The 15,796-nt window shown below is 47.2% G+C and overlaps 1 protein-coding gene and 1 long non-coding RNA gene across 2 annotated transcripts; both read right to left on the reverse strand.

Annotated features, from left to right (window-relative positions):
* Positions 1–475: 475 nt before the first annotated feature.
* LOC121505016 (uncharacterized threonine-rich GPI-anchored glycoprotein PJ4664.02-like) lies at positions 476–5,802 on the reverse strand. The gene is made up of 9 exons (XM_041780134.1): positions 5,798–5,802; positions 4,431–4,555; positions 2,151–2,284; positions 1,743–1,807; positions 1,453–1,631; positions 1,121–1,326; positions 953–1,017; positions 719–867; positions 476–628 (listed from the first exon to the last, which is right to left on the reverse strand). The coding sequence occupies exons 1-9, from the start codon at positions 5,800–5,802 to the stop codon at positions 540–542; spliced, it is 1,017 nt and encodes a 338-aa protein (XP_041636068.1). The 3' UTR covers positions 476–539.
* A 1,968-nt stretch (positions 5,803–7,770) lies between these two features.
* LOC121504197 lies at positions 7,771–8,529 on the reverse strand. The gene is made up of 3 exons (XR_005991441.1): positions 8,394–8,529; positions 8,015–8,079; positions 7,771–7,903 (listed from the first exon to the last, which is right to left on the reverse strand). It is a non-coding gene; the product is annotated as an uncharacterized LOC121504197 (long non-coding RNA).
* Between the last annotated feature and the right edge of the window lie 7,267 nt (positions 8,530–15,796).

The following is a 15,796-nucleotide window of genomic DNA, read 5'->3' on the forward strand; positions in this document are numbered from 1 at the left end:
AATCCCACCATGATTTTTTGTGTTTTCTCTGGGAACATCAGTAACTCAATCTGCTGATGTACAACCTGAGATTTTACCACACTGTAAGCAATAATATTAATTGAAAATTTTCCTTCATCTGCTACTCAACAAAGCAGCACTGACATCAAGTAGTTAAGAGAACACAGTGCTTGGTTAAGAAAGACACAGTTGTTCATACATAGTGCAACAATTTTCCTGAGCTTAGTAGAAAGCATTGTTGTATTGTATTGCTGATAATTATAGTGACTATTAAACACACCTGTTTAAAGCTGATATTTATCATTCTGTCTGGCCAATTATCTTCAACGATCCCAGACAGAAGCATGTTCAGGCTAAACAGACACATCCACTGTCATAGCTGGCTTTGGTCAGTGCAAAGATGCATTTCATAGTGAGTTCATCCACAGGTAGGTTGAGGACAGTATCTTGGGTTTTTACCCACAAAACAGTCAGTTATCACACCAGTGATGGCAATCATATTCTCATAGAAATTCAGATGGTTAACAGCACTAATGCCATTACTGGCTTGACAGTAGCCCTGACATCAGCACCAGACAGAAGGCTGTGATGAGACTGATCTTGGTTCTGACTCCACTTGAAGTTATAGCTAAAAGAGAAGAAAATGAAACAACTTTAGTCAGATAAAGACTTAATAAAATGATACTTTTTTGATCAGACTGCTGTGAGAAGTACATACTTGTGCCATCAACGGTGACAGAGCTTTGCTCAATGTCAAAGCCAGTTACAGTTGAAGATGCATTGATGAAAACTTGTCCAACCTCACTGGCATTGGGAGCATTGGCGCTAGTAAATGCAATGCTCATTTCATTGATGACAGATCCATTTCTGCAGAGGGAGAGACAAGTAATTTTGTTTTACATTCAACATCGAGAAAATATTCATAAGTAGCTGTATCATTCCTAGACAGTACCTGAAGGCAACAACTGTTGAAGATTGGAATGAGGACGGAAATGCGCTTTGAAGAAGAGGATCAATCTGTGGAAAAACAGAGATAATTTGAATTCATTACTTTTTGTAGCACAACTACCTGTGTTTTCAGTGCCACAAGACCTGGATCAGTCTGATGTCTGAGACTTACCTGTCCCTTTATGAGGGCAGTTCTATTTTGAAAAGCTGTAGATGATGAATTCAGTAAATCATTTGTAAAAGTGCTTTGCACGGATCTGAAAGTCACATTTCGATTTACAACTGCTGTAGTTGTGGGTGCAACTGTTGTGGGTGCTGCAGTTGTAGGTGCAACAGTTGTAGGTGCAACAGTTGTAGTTGTATTTGTAACTGGACTACCTATTGAAAAAAATGAAAGGAATATGATAGTGATTATTTTTACCTAAAAGAAGACAAAATCTAGGGTTGATAAAAAGTCCACAAACTTATAGAAACTAATAATAGTGAAGCATTTGGACTACTTACTTATGATTGTAACTGAAGAGGGAATAAAGCTCACATTGAAGGTATTGTTTGGGTTACTTGCAGCCTCAACAAGAGCATTAGAAACAGCATTATTTGTTGGGAGGTTTCCAGCTGAAGCAGTCCCATTAAAAACAATTCCCAAATTTGCTGTAACCCCTTCTTGTCTTGTGGTTGTAGCACTGTAGAATGAAGACGAATAGGACATCACAAGGGGAAAATGTACTACTGAGTTGCTTTGAAAGACTGATAACATGAACTCAGTTTGATAAGCCTATTAAAAAGTCATTAACCTGAAACCTAGAACAGTGCATCCGACAAAACGATCGGGAAATCTTGGTCTGTAGATAGCTTCACACTGTAAAAGGAAAAGAAAAAATTTTAGTTTTGGTTGTTTAAAGCACAAAATAAGATGTGAAACAAAGTAAGAAAATTAATCAATTGATCTAAAAATTACATTCATATTGATTGTTCTTGTGAATAACTCAGACTAAAAACTGATTCAGTCAAGAATAATTCAATGTATAAAAAAGCAACTACCTGAAAGTATAACTCGTTGTGAAAGAACTATAAAAGCATTAGAAGTGGGGTTTTGTAAATCAGCTATGAAGACTTCGCCATCGCCAAAAAAAAAAAAAAAAACAAAAAAAAAAAAAATGAATGAACATATGAAAAATGTCTTGACTTTAAGAGCTACTCACTGCAGATATTAATCGCTGCTGAAGCTCTTGAAATTCAGGAGATCCAGGATCTGCTAGTGCAACTGTGAAATTTTCATTATTCAACTGCACACTGACACTGTAAACTGGATTAGAAGATGTTGTGGTTGGAGTAGCTGTGGTTGTTGTAGTTGGAACAGCTGTGGTGGTTGGTGCAGCTGTGGTGGTTGTGGTTGGTGCAGCTGTGGTTGTTGTTGGAGCAGCTGTGGTGGTTGTAGTTGGAGCAGATGTGGTGGTTGTAGTTGGAGCAGCTGTTGTTGTCGTAGTTGGAGCAGATGTGCTGGTTGTAGTCGGGGCAGCTGTGGTGGTTGTAGTTGGAGCGGCTGTGGTTGTCGTTGGAGCAGCTGTGGTGGTTGTAGTTGGAGCAGCTGTGGTTGTGGTAGTTGGAGCAGCTGTGGTTGTTGTTGTTGGTGCAGCTGTGGTGGTTGTAGTTGGTGCGGCTGTGGTTGTTGTAGTTGGAGCAGCTGTGGTTGTAGTTGGAGCAGCTGTGGTGGTCGTAGTTGGAGCAGCTGTGGAGGTTGTAGTTGGAGCAGCTGTGGTGGATGTAGTTGGAGCAGTTGTGGTTGTCATTGTTGGTGCAGCTGTAGTGGTTGTAGTTGGTGCAACTGTGGTGGTTGTAGTTGGAGCAGCTGTGGTGGTTGTAGTTGGAGCAGCTGTGGTTGTTGTAGTAGGAGCAGCTGTGGTTGTTGTAGTTGGTGCAGCTGTGGTGGTTGTTGTTGGAGTAGCTGTGGTGGTTGTTGTTGGAGCAGCTGTGGTGGTCGTAGTTGGAGCAGATGTGGTGGTTGTGGTTGTAGCAGCTGTGGTGGTTGTAGTAGGAGCAGCTGTTGTTGTTGTAGTTGGTGCAGCTGTGGTGGTTGTTGTTGGAGCAGCTGTGGTGGTTGTTGTTGGAGCAGCTGTGGTGGTTGTAGTTGGAGCAGCTGTGGTGGTTGTAGTTGGTGCAGCTGTGGTGGTTGTTGTTGGAGCAGCTGTGGTGGTTGTAGTTGGAGCAGCTGTGGTGGTTGTAGTTGGAGCAGCTGTGGTGGTTGTAGTTGGAGCAGCTGTGGTGGTTGTAGTTGGTGCAGCTGTGGTGGTTGTAGTTGGAGTAGCTGTAGTTGTTGTAGTAAGAGCAGCTGTGGTTGTTGTAGTAGGAGCAGCTGTGGTTGTTGTAGTTGGTGCAGCTGTGGTGGTTGTAGTTGGAGTAGCTGTGGTGGTTGTAGTTGGAGCAGCCGTGGTGGTTGTAGTTGGTGCAGCCGTGGTGGTTGTAGTTGGTGCAGCCGTGGTGGTTGTAGTTGGTGCTACTGTGGTGGTTGTAGTTGGAGAAGCCGTGGTGGTTGTAGTTGGAGCAGCCGTGGTGGTTGTAGTTGGAGCAGCTGTGGTGGTTGTAGTTGGAGCAGCTGTGGTGGTTGTAGTTGGAGCAGCTGTGGTGGTTGTAGTTGGAGCAGCTGTGGTGGTTGTAGTTGGAGCAGCTGTGGTGGTTGTAGTTGGAGCAGCTGTGTTGGTTGTAGTTGTAGAAGCTGTGGTGGTTGTAGTTGGGGGAGCTGTGGTGGTTGTAGTTGGAGCAGCTGTGGTGGTGGTTGTTGTAGGAGCAGCTGTGGTTGTTGTAGTTGGAGCAGCTGTGGTGGTTGTAGTTGGAGCAGCTGTTGTTGTTGTAGTTGGTGCAGCTGTGGTGGTTGTAGTTGGAGCAGCTGTGGTGGTTGTTGTTGGAGCAGCTGTGGTGGTTGTAGTTGGAGCAGCTGTGGTTGTTGTAGTTGGTGCAGCTGTGGTGGTTGTAGTTGGAGCAGCTGTGGTGGTTGTAGTTGGAGCAGCTGTGGTGGTTGTAGTTGGAGCAGCTGTGGTGGTTGTAGTTGGAGCAGCTGTGGTGGTTGTAGTTGGAGCAGCTGTGGTGGTTGTAGTTGGAGCAGCTGTGGTGGTTGTAGTTGGAGCAGCTGTGGTGGTTGTAGTTGGAGCAGCCGTGGTGGTTGTAGTTGGAGCAGCTGTGGTGGTTGTAGTTGGAGCAGCTGTGGTGGTTGTAGTTGGAGCAGCTGTGGTGGTTGTTGTTGGTGCAGCTGTGGTGGTTGTAGTAGGAGCAGCTGTGGTTGTTGTAGTTGGTGCAGCTGTGGTGGTTGTAGTTGGAGCAGCTGTGGTGGTTGTAGTTGGAGCAGCTGTGGTGGTTGTAGTTGGAGCAGCTGTGGTGGTTGTAGTTGGAGCAGCTGTGGTGGTTGTAGTTGGAGCAGCTGTGGTTGTTGTAGTTGGAGGAGCTGTGGTGGTTGTAGTTGGAGCAGCTGTGGTGGTTGGTGTTGGTGCAGCTGTGGTGGTAGTAGTTGGAGGTGCTGTGGTGGTTGTAGTAGTTGGAGGAGCCGTGGTTGTAGTAGTTGGAGAAGCTGTGGTGGTTGTAGTAGGAGCAGCTCTGGTGGTTGTAGTAGGAGCAGCTGTGGTGGTTGTAGTTGGAGAAGTTGTGGTGGTTGTAGTTGATAGAGATTCGGTGGTTGTAGTTGGAGCAGCTGTGGTTGTTGTAGTAGGAGCAGCTGTGGTGGTTGTAGTTGGTGCAGCTGTGGTGGTTGTTGTTGGAGCAGCTGTGGTGGTTGTTTGGAAAAGCACGCCATTCTACTGTTGTACAGAAAATGGAATGAGGCCTACAAAGAAAAGAACACAGTACCTACAGTCAAACATGGTGAAAGTTCAAAGATGTTTTGGGGTTGTAGTTGCTGCCTCTGGCACTGGGTGCCTTGACTGTGTGCAAGGAATCATGAAATCTGGAGACTATCAGTCTGGATCTAAATCCCATTGAACACCTATGGAGAGATCTCAGAATTGCTGTTGCAAGAAGGCACCCTTCAAATCTGAGAGACCCTGAGCAGTTTGCAAAAGAAGAGTGGTCCAAAATTCCAGTTGAGAGGTGTAGGAAGCTCGTTGATGGTTATAGAAAGTGATTGGTTTCAGTTATTTTTTCCCAAGGGTGTGCAACCAAATATTAAGTTGAAGGTGCCAACAATTTTGTCCAGCCCATTTTTGAGTTTGTGTAAAATTATGTCAGCTTTGGCTTTTTTTCTTCTGTTTCTTTGTGTTGTTCCAATGCACAGAAAGGAAATAAACATGTGTATAAAAAAACATCTGTAATTGCAACAATTTCTGGGAAAAATGGTGTATATTCTTGAAAAATTCCAATGTTGCCAATACTTTCGTCCATGACTGTCATCTGTACAGTCATGGACTGTACTGGTGAAGAACCCAGGAAAAACAGAAAACAGTAGAGTCTCTCCTATCTCAGCTGCTGAAGCTTCTAACTCCCAGAGTATTCATACATGTTTTGGTGGCCTCACTCACTAGTCTCCTTCTTGCACGGTCACTCAGTTGTGAGGACGGTCTACTCTAGATAGATACACACATGTGCCATGTTCCTTCCATTTCTTTAATGATGGATTTAACTGAACTCTGGTGGATGAATTGTTCTATATTCATCCCCTGACTTATACTTTTAATAAACTTTTCTCTGAGTTGCTTGGAGTGTTCTTTTGCCTTTATGGTGTAATGGTAGACAGGAATACTGATTAACCAGTGACTGACCTTCCAGACACAGGTGTCTTTTTATTGACTATGATTAATTTAGAAAATCACTTAAAGTGTCAAACATTTAAGGGGTTGAATACTTTTATAGGCACTGTATGACTTACGCCATGCAAGATGCTAAAGATGCTATTGTCAGAATTAATTAAACAAAGCCACAAGCATCGGTTGACGGATTGTAGTTTACACAGTTTCCTTCACAGACAGCAGTTTAAAAAATCACACAAGACACTGTTTAAATTCTCAACGTCTGTATTCTGATCATTGTATCAAATATCTGACAAGTATTGCACAAACATCAAAAACCTCACAGAATACAACCATACAAGATTCTATAAATAGTCTGGAGAGAGGACAATTCTCATTGTATTTTTTGGAATAGGTATCCCATGAGATATTTAATACACTAGTTAAAGAGTGTGCAGCTTAGAGTAGGATACATGTTCCATTAAATAATTTAAGGTTGTTGTTTATTTCCATTATGACGCTATTAAGACTTAACATGAATTATATATTTTTAAATTTTACAACAGAAAGGTTAAAGTTATAAATTTCAGATTAACTTGTGTAAAATACTGTTTTGTAAGACTTTATTACCCAAAATCCCACCATGATTTTTTGTGTTTTCTCTGGGAACATCAGTACTTCAATCTACTGATGCACAACCTGAGATTTTACCACACTGTAAGCAATAATATTGATTGAAAATTTTCCTTCATCTGCTACTCAACAAAGCAGCACTGACATCAAGTAGTTAAGAGAACACAGTGCTTGGTTAAGAAAGACACAGTTGTTCATACATAGTGCAACAATTTTCCTGAGCTTAGTAGAAAGCATTGTTGTATTGTATTGCTGATAATTATAGTGACTATTAAACACTCCTGTTTAAAGCTGATATTTATCATTCTGTCTGGCCAGTTATCCTCAACGATCCCAGACAGAAGCATGTTCAGGCTAAACAGACACATCCACTGTCATAGCTGGCTTTGGTCAGTGCAAAGATGCATTTCATAGTGAGTTCATCCAAAGGTAGGTTGAGGACAGTATCTTGGGTTTTTACCCACAACACAGTCAGTTTTCACACCAGTGATGGAAATCATATTCTCAAAGAAATTCAGATGGTTAACAGCACTAATGCCATTACTGGCTTGACAGTAGCCCTGACATCAGCACCAGACAGAAGGCTGTGATGAGACTGATCTTGGTTCTGACTCCACTTGAAGTTATAGCTAAAAGAGAAGAAAATGAAACAATTTTAGTCAGATATAACTTATAAAGTGATACTTTTTTGATCAGACTGCTGTGAGAAGTACATACTTGTGCCATCAACGGTGACAGAGCTTTGCTCAATGTCAAAGCCAGTTACAGTTGAAGATGCATTGATGAAAACTTGTCCAACCTCACTGGCATTGGGAGCATTGGCGCTAGTAAATGCAATGCTCATTTCATTGATGACAGATCCATTTCTGCAGAGGGAGAGACAAGTAATTTTGTTTTACATTCAACATCGAGAAAATATTCATAAGTAGCTGTATCATTCCTAGACAGTACCTGAAGGCAACAACTGTTGAAGATTGGAATGAGGACGGAAATGCGCTTGAAGAAGAGGATCAATCTGTGGAAAAACAGAGATAATTTGAATTCATTACTTTTTGTAGCACAACTACCTGTGTTTTCAGTGCCACAAGACCTGGATCAGTCTGATGTCTGAGACTTACCTGTCCCTTTATGAGGGCAGTTCTATTTTGAAAAGCTGTAGATGATGAATTCAGTAAATCATTTGTAAAAGTGCTTTGCACAGATCTGAAAGTCACATTTCGATTTACAACTGCTGTAGTTGTGGGTGCAACTGTTGTGGGTGCTGCAGTTGTAGGTGCAACAGTTGTAGTTGTATTTGTAACTGGACTACCTATTGAAAAAAATGAAAGGAATATGATAGTGATTATTTTTACCTAAAAGAAGACAAAATCTAGGGTTGATAAAAAGTCCACAAACTTATAGAAACTAATAATAGTGAAGCATTTGGACTACTTACTTATGATTGTAACTGAAGAGGAATAAAGCTCACATTGAAGGTATTGTTTGGGTTACTTGCAGCCTCAACAAGAGCATTAGAAACAGCATTATTTGTTGGGAGGTTTCCAGCTGAAGCAGTCCCATTAAAAACAATTCCCAAATTTGCTGTAACCCCTTCTTGTCTTGTGGTTGTAGCACTGTAGAATGAAGACAAATAGGACATCACAAGAGGAAAATGTACTACTGAGTTGCTTTGAAAGACTGATAACATGAACTCAGTTTGATAAGCCTATTAAAAAGTCATTAACCTGAAACCTAGAACAGTGCATCCGACAAAACGATCGGGAAATCTTGGTCTGTAGATAGCTTCACACTGTAAAAGGAAAAGAAAAAATTTTAGTTTTGGTTGTTTAAAGCACAAAATAAGATGTGAAACAAAGTAAGAAAATTAATCAATTGATCTAAAAATTACATTCATATTGATTGTTCTTGTGAATAACTCAGACTAAAAACTGATTCAGTCAAGAATAATTCAATGTATAAAAAAGCAACTACCTGAAAGTATAACTCGTTGTGAAAGAACTATAAAAGCATTAGAAGTGGGGTTTTGTAAATCAGCTATGAAGACTTCGCCATCGCCAAATGAATGAACATATGAAAAATGTCTTGACTTTAAGAGCTACTCACTGCAGATATTAATCGCTGCTGAAGCTCTTGAAATTCAGGAGATCCAGGATCTGCTAGTGCAACTGTGAAATTTTCATTATTCAACTGCACACTGACACTGTAAACTGGATTAGAAGATGTTGTGGTTGGAGTAGCTGTGGTTGTTGTAGTTGGAACAGCTGTGGTGGTTGGTGCAGCTGTGGTGGTTGTTGTTGGAGTAGCTGTGGTGGTTGTTGTTGGAGCAGCTGTGGTGGTCGTAGTTGGAGCAGATGTGGTGGTTGTGGTTGTAGCAGCTGTGGTGGTTGTAGTAGGAGCAGCTGTGGTGGTTGTAGTAGGAGCAGCTGTGGTTGTTGTAGTTGGTGCAGCTGTGGTGGTTGTTGTTGGAGCAGCTGTGGTGGTTGTAGTTGGAGCAGCTGTGGTTGTTGTAGTTGGAGTAGCTGTGGTTGTTGTAGTAGGAGCAGCTGTGGTGGTTGTAGTAGGAGCAGCTGTGGTGGTTGTAGTTGGAGCAGCTGTGGTTGTTGTAGTAGGAGCAGCTGTGGTGGTTGTAGTTGGAGCAGCTGTGGTGGTTGTAGTTGGAGCAGCTGTGGTGGTTGTAGTAGGAGCAGCTGTTGTTGTTGTAGTTGGTGCAGCTGTGGTGGTTGTTGTTGGAGCAGCTGTGGTGGTTGTAGTTGGAGCAGCTGTGGTGGTTGTAGTTGGAGCAGCTGTGGTGGTTGTAGTTGGAGCAGCTGTGGTGGTTGTAGTTGGAGCAGCTGTGGTTGTTGTAGTTGGAACAGCTAGGGTGGTTGTAGTTGGAGGAGCTGTGGTGGTTGTAGTTGGAGCAGCTGTGGTGGTTGTAGTTGGAGCAGCTGTGGTGGTTGTAGTTGGAGCAGCTGTGGTTGTTGTAGTTGGTGCAGCTGTGGTGGTTGTAGTTGGAGCAGCTGTGGTGGTTGTAGTTGGAGCAGCTGTGGTGGTTGTAGTTGGAGCAGCCGTGGTTGTCGTTGTTGGTGCAGCTGTGGTGGTTGTAGTTGGAGCGGCTGTGGTGGTTGTAGTTGGAGCAGTTGTGGTGGTTGTAGTTGTAGCCACTGTGGTGGTTGTAGTTGGTGCAGCCGTGGTGGTTGTAGTCGGTGCAGCCGTTGTGGTTGTAGTTGGTGCAACTGTGGTGGTTGTAGTTGGAGCTGCAGTGGTGGTTGTAGTTGAAGCAGCTGTAGTTGTTGTAGTTGGTGCAGCTGTGGTGGTTGTTGTTGGAACCGCTGTTGTGGTTGTAGTTGGAGCAGCTGTGCTGGTTGTAGTTGCAGCAGCCGTGGTTGTTGTAGTTGGAGCAGCTGTGGTGGTTGTGGTTGATGCAGCCGTGGTTGTCGTAGTTGGTGCAGCTGTGGTGGTTGTAGTTGGAGCAGCTGTGGTGGTTGTAGTTGGAGGAGCTGTGGTGGTTGTAGTTGGAGCAGCTGTGGTGGTTGTAGTAGGAGCAGCTGTGGTGGTCGTTGTTGTTGGTGCAGCTGTGGTGGTTGTAGTTGAAGGAGTTTCAGTGGTTGTAGTAGGAGCAGCTGTGGTGGTTGTAGTTGGAGCAGCTGTGGTGGTTGTAGTTGGAGCAGCTGTGGTGGTTGTAGTTGGAGCAGCTGTGGTGGTTGTAGTTGGTGCAGCTGTGGTGGTTGTAGTTGGAGCAGCTGTGGTGGTTGTAGTTGGAGCAGCTGTGGTGGTTGTAGTTGGAGCAGCTGTGGTGGTTGTAGTTGGTGCAGCTGTGGTGGTTGTAGTTGGTGCAGCTGTGGTGGTTGTAGTTGGAGCAGCTGTGGTGGTTGTAGTTGGTGCAGCAGTGGTGGTTGTAGTTGGAGCAGCTGTGGTGGTTGTAGTTGGTGCAGCTGTGGTGGTTGTAGTTGGAGCGGCTGTGGTGGTTGTAGTTGGTGCAGCCGTGGTGGTTGTAGTTGGAGCAGCTGTGGTGGTTGTAGTTGGAGCAGCTGTGGTGGTTGTAGTTGGAGCAACTGTGGTGGTTGTAGTTGGTGCAACTGTGGTGGTTGTAGTTGGAGCAACTGTGGTTGTTGTAGTTGGAGCAGCTGTGGTGGTAGTAGTTGGAGCAGCTGTGGTGGTTGTAGTTGGTGCAACTGTGGTGGTTGTAGTTGGAGCTGCCGTGGTGGTTGTAGTTGGTGCAACTGTGGTGGTTGTAGTTGGAGCAGCTGTGGTGGTTGTAGTTGGAGCAGCTGTGGTGGTTGTTGTTGGTGCAGCTGTGGTTGTAGTTGGAGCAGCTGTGGTGGTTGTAGTTGGTGCAACTGTGGTGGTTGTAGTTGGTGCAGCTGTGGTGGTTGTAGTTGGAGCGGCTGTGGTGGTTGTAGTTGGTGCAGCCGTGGTGGTTGTAGTTAGAGCAGCTGTGGTGGTTGTAGTTGGTGCAACTGTGGTGGTTGTAGTTGGAGCAGCTGTGGTGGTTGTAGTTGGAGCAGCTGTGGTGGTTGTAGTTGGAGCAACTGTGGTGGTTGTAGTTGGTGCAACTGTGGTGGTTGTAGTTGGAGCAACTGTGGTTGTTGTAGTTGGTGCAACTGTGGTGGTTGTAGTTGGAGCAGCTGTGGTGGTTGTTGTTGGTGCAGCTGTGGTGGTTGTAGTTGGTGCAGCCGTGGTGGTTGTAGTTGGAGCTTCTGTGGTGGTTGTAGTTGGTGCAGCCGTGGTGGTTGTAGTTGGAGCAGCTGTGGTGGTTGTAGTTGGAGCAGCTGTGGTGGTTGTAGTTGGAGCAGCTGTGGTGGTTGTAGTTGGAGCAGCTGTGGTGGTTGTAGTTGGAGCAGCTGTGGTGGTTGTAGTTGGTGCAGCCGTGGTGGTTGTAGTTGGTGCAGCCGTGGTGGTTGTAGTTGGAGCAGCCGTTGTGGTTGTAGTTGGTGCAGCAGTGGTGGTTGTAGTTGGTGCAACTGTGGTGGTTGTAGTTGGAGCAGCTGTGGTGGTTGTAGTTGGAGCAGCTGTGGTGGTTGTAGTTGGAGCAACTGTGGTGGTTGTAGTTGGTGCAACTGTGGTGGTTGTAGTTGGAGCAACTGTGGTTGTTGTAGTTGGTGCAACTGTGGTGGTTGTAGTTGGAGCAGCTGTGGTGGTTGTTGTTGGTGCAGCTGTGGTGGTTGTAGTTGGTGCAGCCGTGGTGGTTGTAGTTGGAGCTTCTGTGGTGGTTGTAGTTGGTGCAGCAGTGGTGGTTGTAGTTGGTGCAGCTGTGGTGGTTGTAGTTGGAGCAGCTGTGGTGGTTGTAGTTGGTGCAGCCGTGGTGGTTGTAGTTGGAGCAGCTGTGGTGGTTGTAGTTGGTGCAGCCGTGGTGGTTGTAGTTGGAGCAGCCGTTGTGGTTGTCGTTGGTGCAACTGTGGTGGTTGTAGTCGGAGCAGCTGTGGTGGTTGTAGTTGGAGCAGCTGTGGTGGTTGTAGTTGGTGCAGCCGTGGTGGTTGTAGTTGGTGCAGCTGTGGTGGTTGTAGTTGGAGCAGCTGTGGTGGTTGTAGTTGGTGCAGCTGTGGTGGTTGTAGTTGGAGCAGCTGTGGTGGTTGTAGTTGGTGCAGCTGTGGTGGTTGTAGTTGGTGCAGCTGTGGTGGTTGTAGTTGGAGCAGCTGTGGTGGTTGTAGTTGGAGCAGCTGTGGTGGTTGTAGTTGGAGCAGCTGTGGTGGTTGTAGTTGGAGCAGCTGTGGTGGTTGTAGTTGGTGCAGCTGTGGTGGTTGTAGTTGGAGCAGCTGTGGTGGTTGTAGTTGGAGCAGCTGTGGTGGTTGTAGTTGGTGCAACTGTGGTGGTTGTAGTTGGAGCAACTGTGGTGGTTGTAGTTGGAGCAGCTGTGGTGGTTGTAGTTGGAGCAGCTGTGGTGGTTGTAGTTGGTGCAGCCGTGGTGGTTGTAGTTGGAGCAGCTGTGGTGGTTGTAGTTGGTGCAGCCGTGGTGGTTGTAGTTGGAGCAGCTGTGGTGGTTGTAGTTGGTGCAGCTGTGGTGGTTGTAGTTGGAGCAGCTGTGGTGGTTGTAGTTGGTGCAGCCGTGGTGGTTGTAGTTGGTGCAGCCGTGGTGGTTGTAGTTGGTGCAGCCGTGGTGGTTGTAGTTGGAGCAGCTGTGGTGGTTGTAGTTGGAGCAGCTGTGGTGGTTGTAGTTGGTGCAACTGTGGTGGTTGTAGTTGGAGCAGCTGTGGTGGTTGTAGTTGGTGCAGCCGTGGTGGTTGTAGTTGGTGCAACTGTGGTGGTTGTAGTTGGAGCAGCTGTGGTGGTTGTAGTTGGTGCAGCTGTGGTGGTTGTAGTTGGTGCAGCCGTGGTGGTTGTAGTTGGTGCAGCCGTGGTGGTTGTAGTTGGAGCAGCTGTGGTGGTTGTGGTTGGTGCAACCGTGGTGGTTGTAGTTGGTGCCACTGTGGTGGTTGTAGTTGGAGCTGCTGTGGTGGTTGTAGTTGGAGCAGCTGTGGTGGTTGTAGTTGGTGCAGCCGTGGTGGTTGTAGTTGGAGCAGCTGTGGTGGTTGTAGTTGGTGCAGCCGTGGTGGTTGTAGTTGGTGCAACTGTGGTGGTTGTAGTTGGAGCAGCTGCGGTGGTTGTAGTTGGTGCAGCCGTGGTGGTTGTAGTTGGAGCAGCCGTTGTGGTTGTCGTTGGTGCAACTGTAGTGGTTGTAGTCGGAGCAGCTGTGGTGGTTGTAGTTGGAGCAGCTGTGGTGGTTGTAGTTGGTGCAACTGTGGTGGTTGTAGTTGGAGCAGCTGTGGTGGTTGTAGTTGGAGCAGCTGTGGTGGTTGTAGTTGGTGCAGCTGTGGTGGTTGTAGTTGGTGCAGCCGTGGTGGTTGTAGTTGGTGCAGCCGTGGTGGTTGTAGTTGGTGCAGCCGTGGTGGTTGTAGTTGGAGCAGCTGTGGTGGTTGTAGTTGGTGCAGCTGTGGTGGTTGTAGTTGGAGCAGCTGTGGTGGTTGTAGTTGGTGCAGCCGTGGTGGTTGTAGTTGGAGCAGCCGTGGTGGTTGTAGTTGGAGCAGCTGTGGTGGTTGTAGTTGGTGCAGCCGTGGTGGTTGTAGTTGGAGCTGCTGTGGTGGTTGTAGTTGGAGCTGCTGTGGTGGTTGTAGTTGGTGCAACTGTGGTGGTTGTAGTTGGGGCAGCTGTGGTGGTTGTAGTTGGAGCAACTGTGGTGGTTGTAGCTGGTGCAGCTGTGGTGGTTGTAGTTGGTGCAACTGTGGTGGTTGTAGTTGGTGCAACTGTGGTGGTTGTAGTTGGAGCAACTGTGGTGGTTGTAGTTGGAGCAGCTGTGGTGGTTGTGGTTGGTGCAGCCGTGGTGGTTGTAGTTGGTGCAGCCGTGGTGGTTGTAGTTGGTGCAACTGTGGTGGTTGTAGTTGGAGTTGCTGTGGTGGTTGTAGTTGGTGCAGCCGTGGTGGTTGTAGTTGGTGCAACTGTGGTGGTTGTAGTTGGAGCGGCTGTCGTGGTTGTAGTTGGAGCCGCTGTGGTGGTTGTAGTTGGAGCAGCTGTGGTGGTTGTAGTTGGAGCGGCTGTGGTGGTTGTAGTTGGTGCAGCCGTGGTTGTCGTTGTTGGTGCAGCGGTGGTGGTTGTAGTTGGTGCAGCCGTGGTGGTTGTAGTTGGTGCAGTCGTGGTTGTCGTTGTTGGTGCAGCTGTGGTGGTTGTAGTTGGAGTAGCTGTGGTTGTTGTAGTAGGAGCAGCTGTGGTTGTTGTAGTTGGAGCAGCTGTGGTGGTTGTAGTTGGAGCAGCTGTGGTGGTTGTAGTTGGAGCAGCTGTGGTGGTTGTAGTTGGAGCAGCTGTGGTGGTTGTAGTTGGTGCAGCTGTGGTGGTTGTAGTTGGAGCAGCCGTGGTGGTTGTAGTTGGAGCAGCTGTGGTGGTTGTAGTTGGTGCAGCCGTGGTGGTTGTAGTTGGAGCAACTGTGGTGGTTGTAGTTGGAGCAGCCGTGGTGGTTGTAGTTGGTGCAGCCGTGGTGGTTGTAGTTGGAGCAGCTGTGGTGGTTGTAGTTGGTGCAGCCGTGGTGGTTGTAGTTGGAGCAGCCGTGGTGGTTGTAGTTGGAGCAGCTGTGGTGGTTGTAGTTGGTGCAGCTGTGGTGGTTGTAGTTGGAGCAGCTGTGGTGGTTGTAGTTGGAGCAGCTGTGGTGGTTGTAGTAGGAGCAGCTGTGGTTGTTGTAGTTGGAGCAGCTGTGGTTGTTGTTGTTGGTGCAGTCGTGGTGGTTGTAGTTGGAGTAGCTGTGGTGGTTGTTGTTGGTGCAGCTGTGGTGGTTGTAGTTGGAGTAGCTGTAGTTGTTGTAGTAAGAGCAGCTGTGGTGGTTGTAGTTGGAGCAGCTGTGGTGGTTGTAGTTGGTGCAGCCGTGGTTGTCGTTGTTGGTGCAGCGGTGGTGGTTGTAGTTGGTGCAGCCGTGGTGGTTGTAGTTGGAGCAGCAGTTGTGGTTGTCGTTGGTGCAACTGTAGTGGTTGTAGTTGGAGCAGCTGTGGTGGTTGTAGTTGGTGCAGCCGTGGTGGTTGTAGTTGGTGCAACTGTGGTGGTTGTAGTTGGAGCAGCTGTGGTGGTTGTAGTTGGAGCAGCTGTGGTGGTTGTAGTTGGTGCAGCTGTGGTGGTTGTAGTTGGTGCAGCCGTGGTGGTTGTAGTTGGTGCAGCCGTGGTGGTTGTAGTTGGAGCAGCTGTGGTGGTTGTAGTTGGTGCAGCCGTGGTGGTTGTAGTTGGAGCAGCTGTGGTGGTTGTAGTTGGTGCAGCTGTGGTGGTTGTAGTTGGAGCAGCTGTGGTGGTTGTAGTTGGTGCAGCCGTGGTGGTTGTAGTTGGAGCAGCCGTGGTGGTTGTAGTTGGAGCAGCTGTGGTGGTTGTAGTTGGTGCAGCCGTGGTGGTTGTAGTTGGAGCTGCTGTGGTGGTTGTAGTTGGAGCTGCTGTGGTGGTTGTAGTTGGTGCAACTGTGGTGGTTGTAGTTGGGGCAGCTGTGGTGGTTGTAGTTGGAGCAACTGTGGTGGTTGTAGTTGGTGCAGCCGTGGTGGTTGTAGTTGGTGCAACTGTGGTGGTTGTAGTTGGAGCAACTGTGGTGGTTGTAGTTGGAGCAGCTGTGGTGGTTGTGGTTGGTGCAGCCGTGGTGGTTGTAGTTTGTACAGCTGTGGTGGTTGTAGTTGGTGCAACTGTGGTGGTTGTAGTTGGAGTTGCTGTGGTGGTTGTAGTTGGTGCAGCCGTGGTGGTTGTAGTTGGTGCAACTGTGGTGGTTGTAGTTGGAGCGGCTGTCGTGGTTGTAGTTGGAGCAGCTGTGGTGGTTGTAGTTTGAGCAGCCGTGGTGGTTGTAGTTGGAGCAGCTGTGGTGGTTGTAGTTGGTGCAGCCGTGGTTGTCGTTGTTGGTGCAGCGGTGGTGGTTGTAGTTGGTGCAGCCGTGGTGGTTGTAGTTGGTGCAGTCGTGGTGGTTGTAGTTGGAGCAGCTGTGGTGGTTGTAGTTGGAGCGGCTGTGGTAGTTGTAGTTGGAGCGGCTGTGGTGGTCGTAGTTGGAGCTGCTGTGGTGGTTGTAGTTGGAGCAGCTGTGGTGGTTGTAGTTGGAGCAACTG

The sequence above is a fragment of the Cheilinus undulatus genome, linkage group 22, assembly GCF_018320785.1.
Source record: "Cheilinus undulatus linkage group 22, ASM1832078v1, whole genome shotgun sequence".
NCBI classification, from domain to species: Eukaryota; Metazoa; Chordata; class Actinopteri; order Labriformes; family Labridae; genus Cheilinus; species Cheilinus undulatus.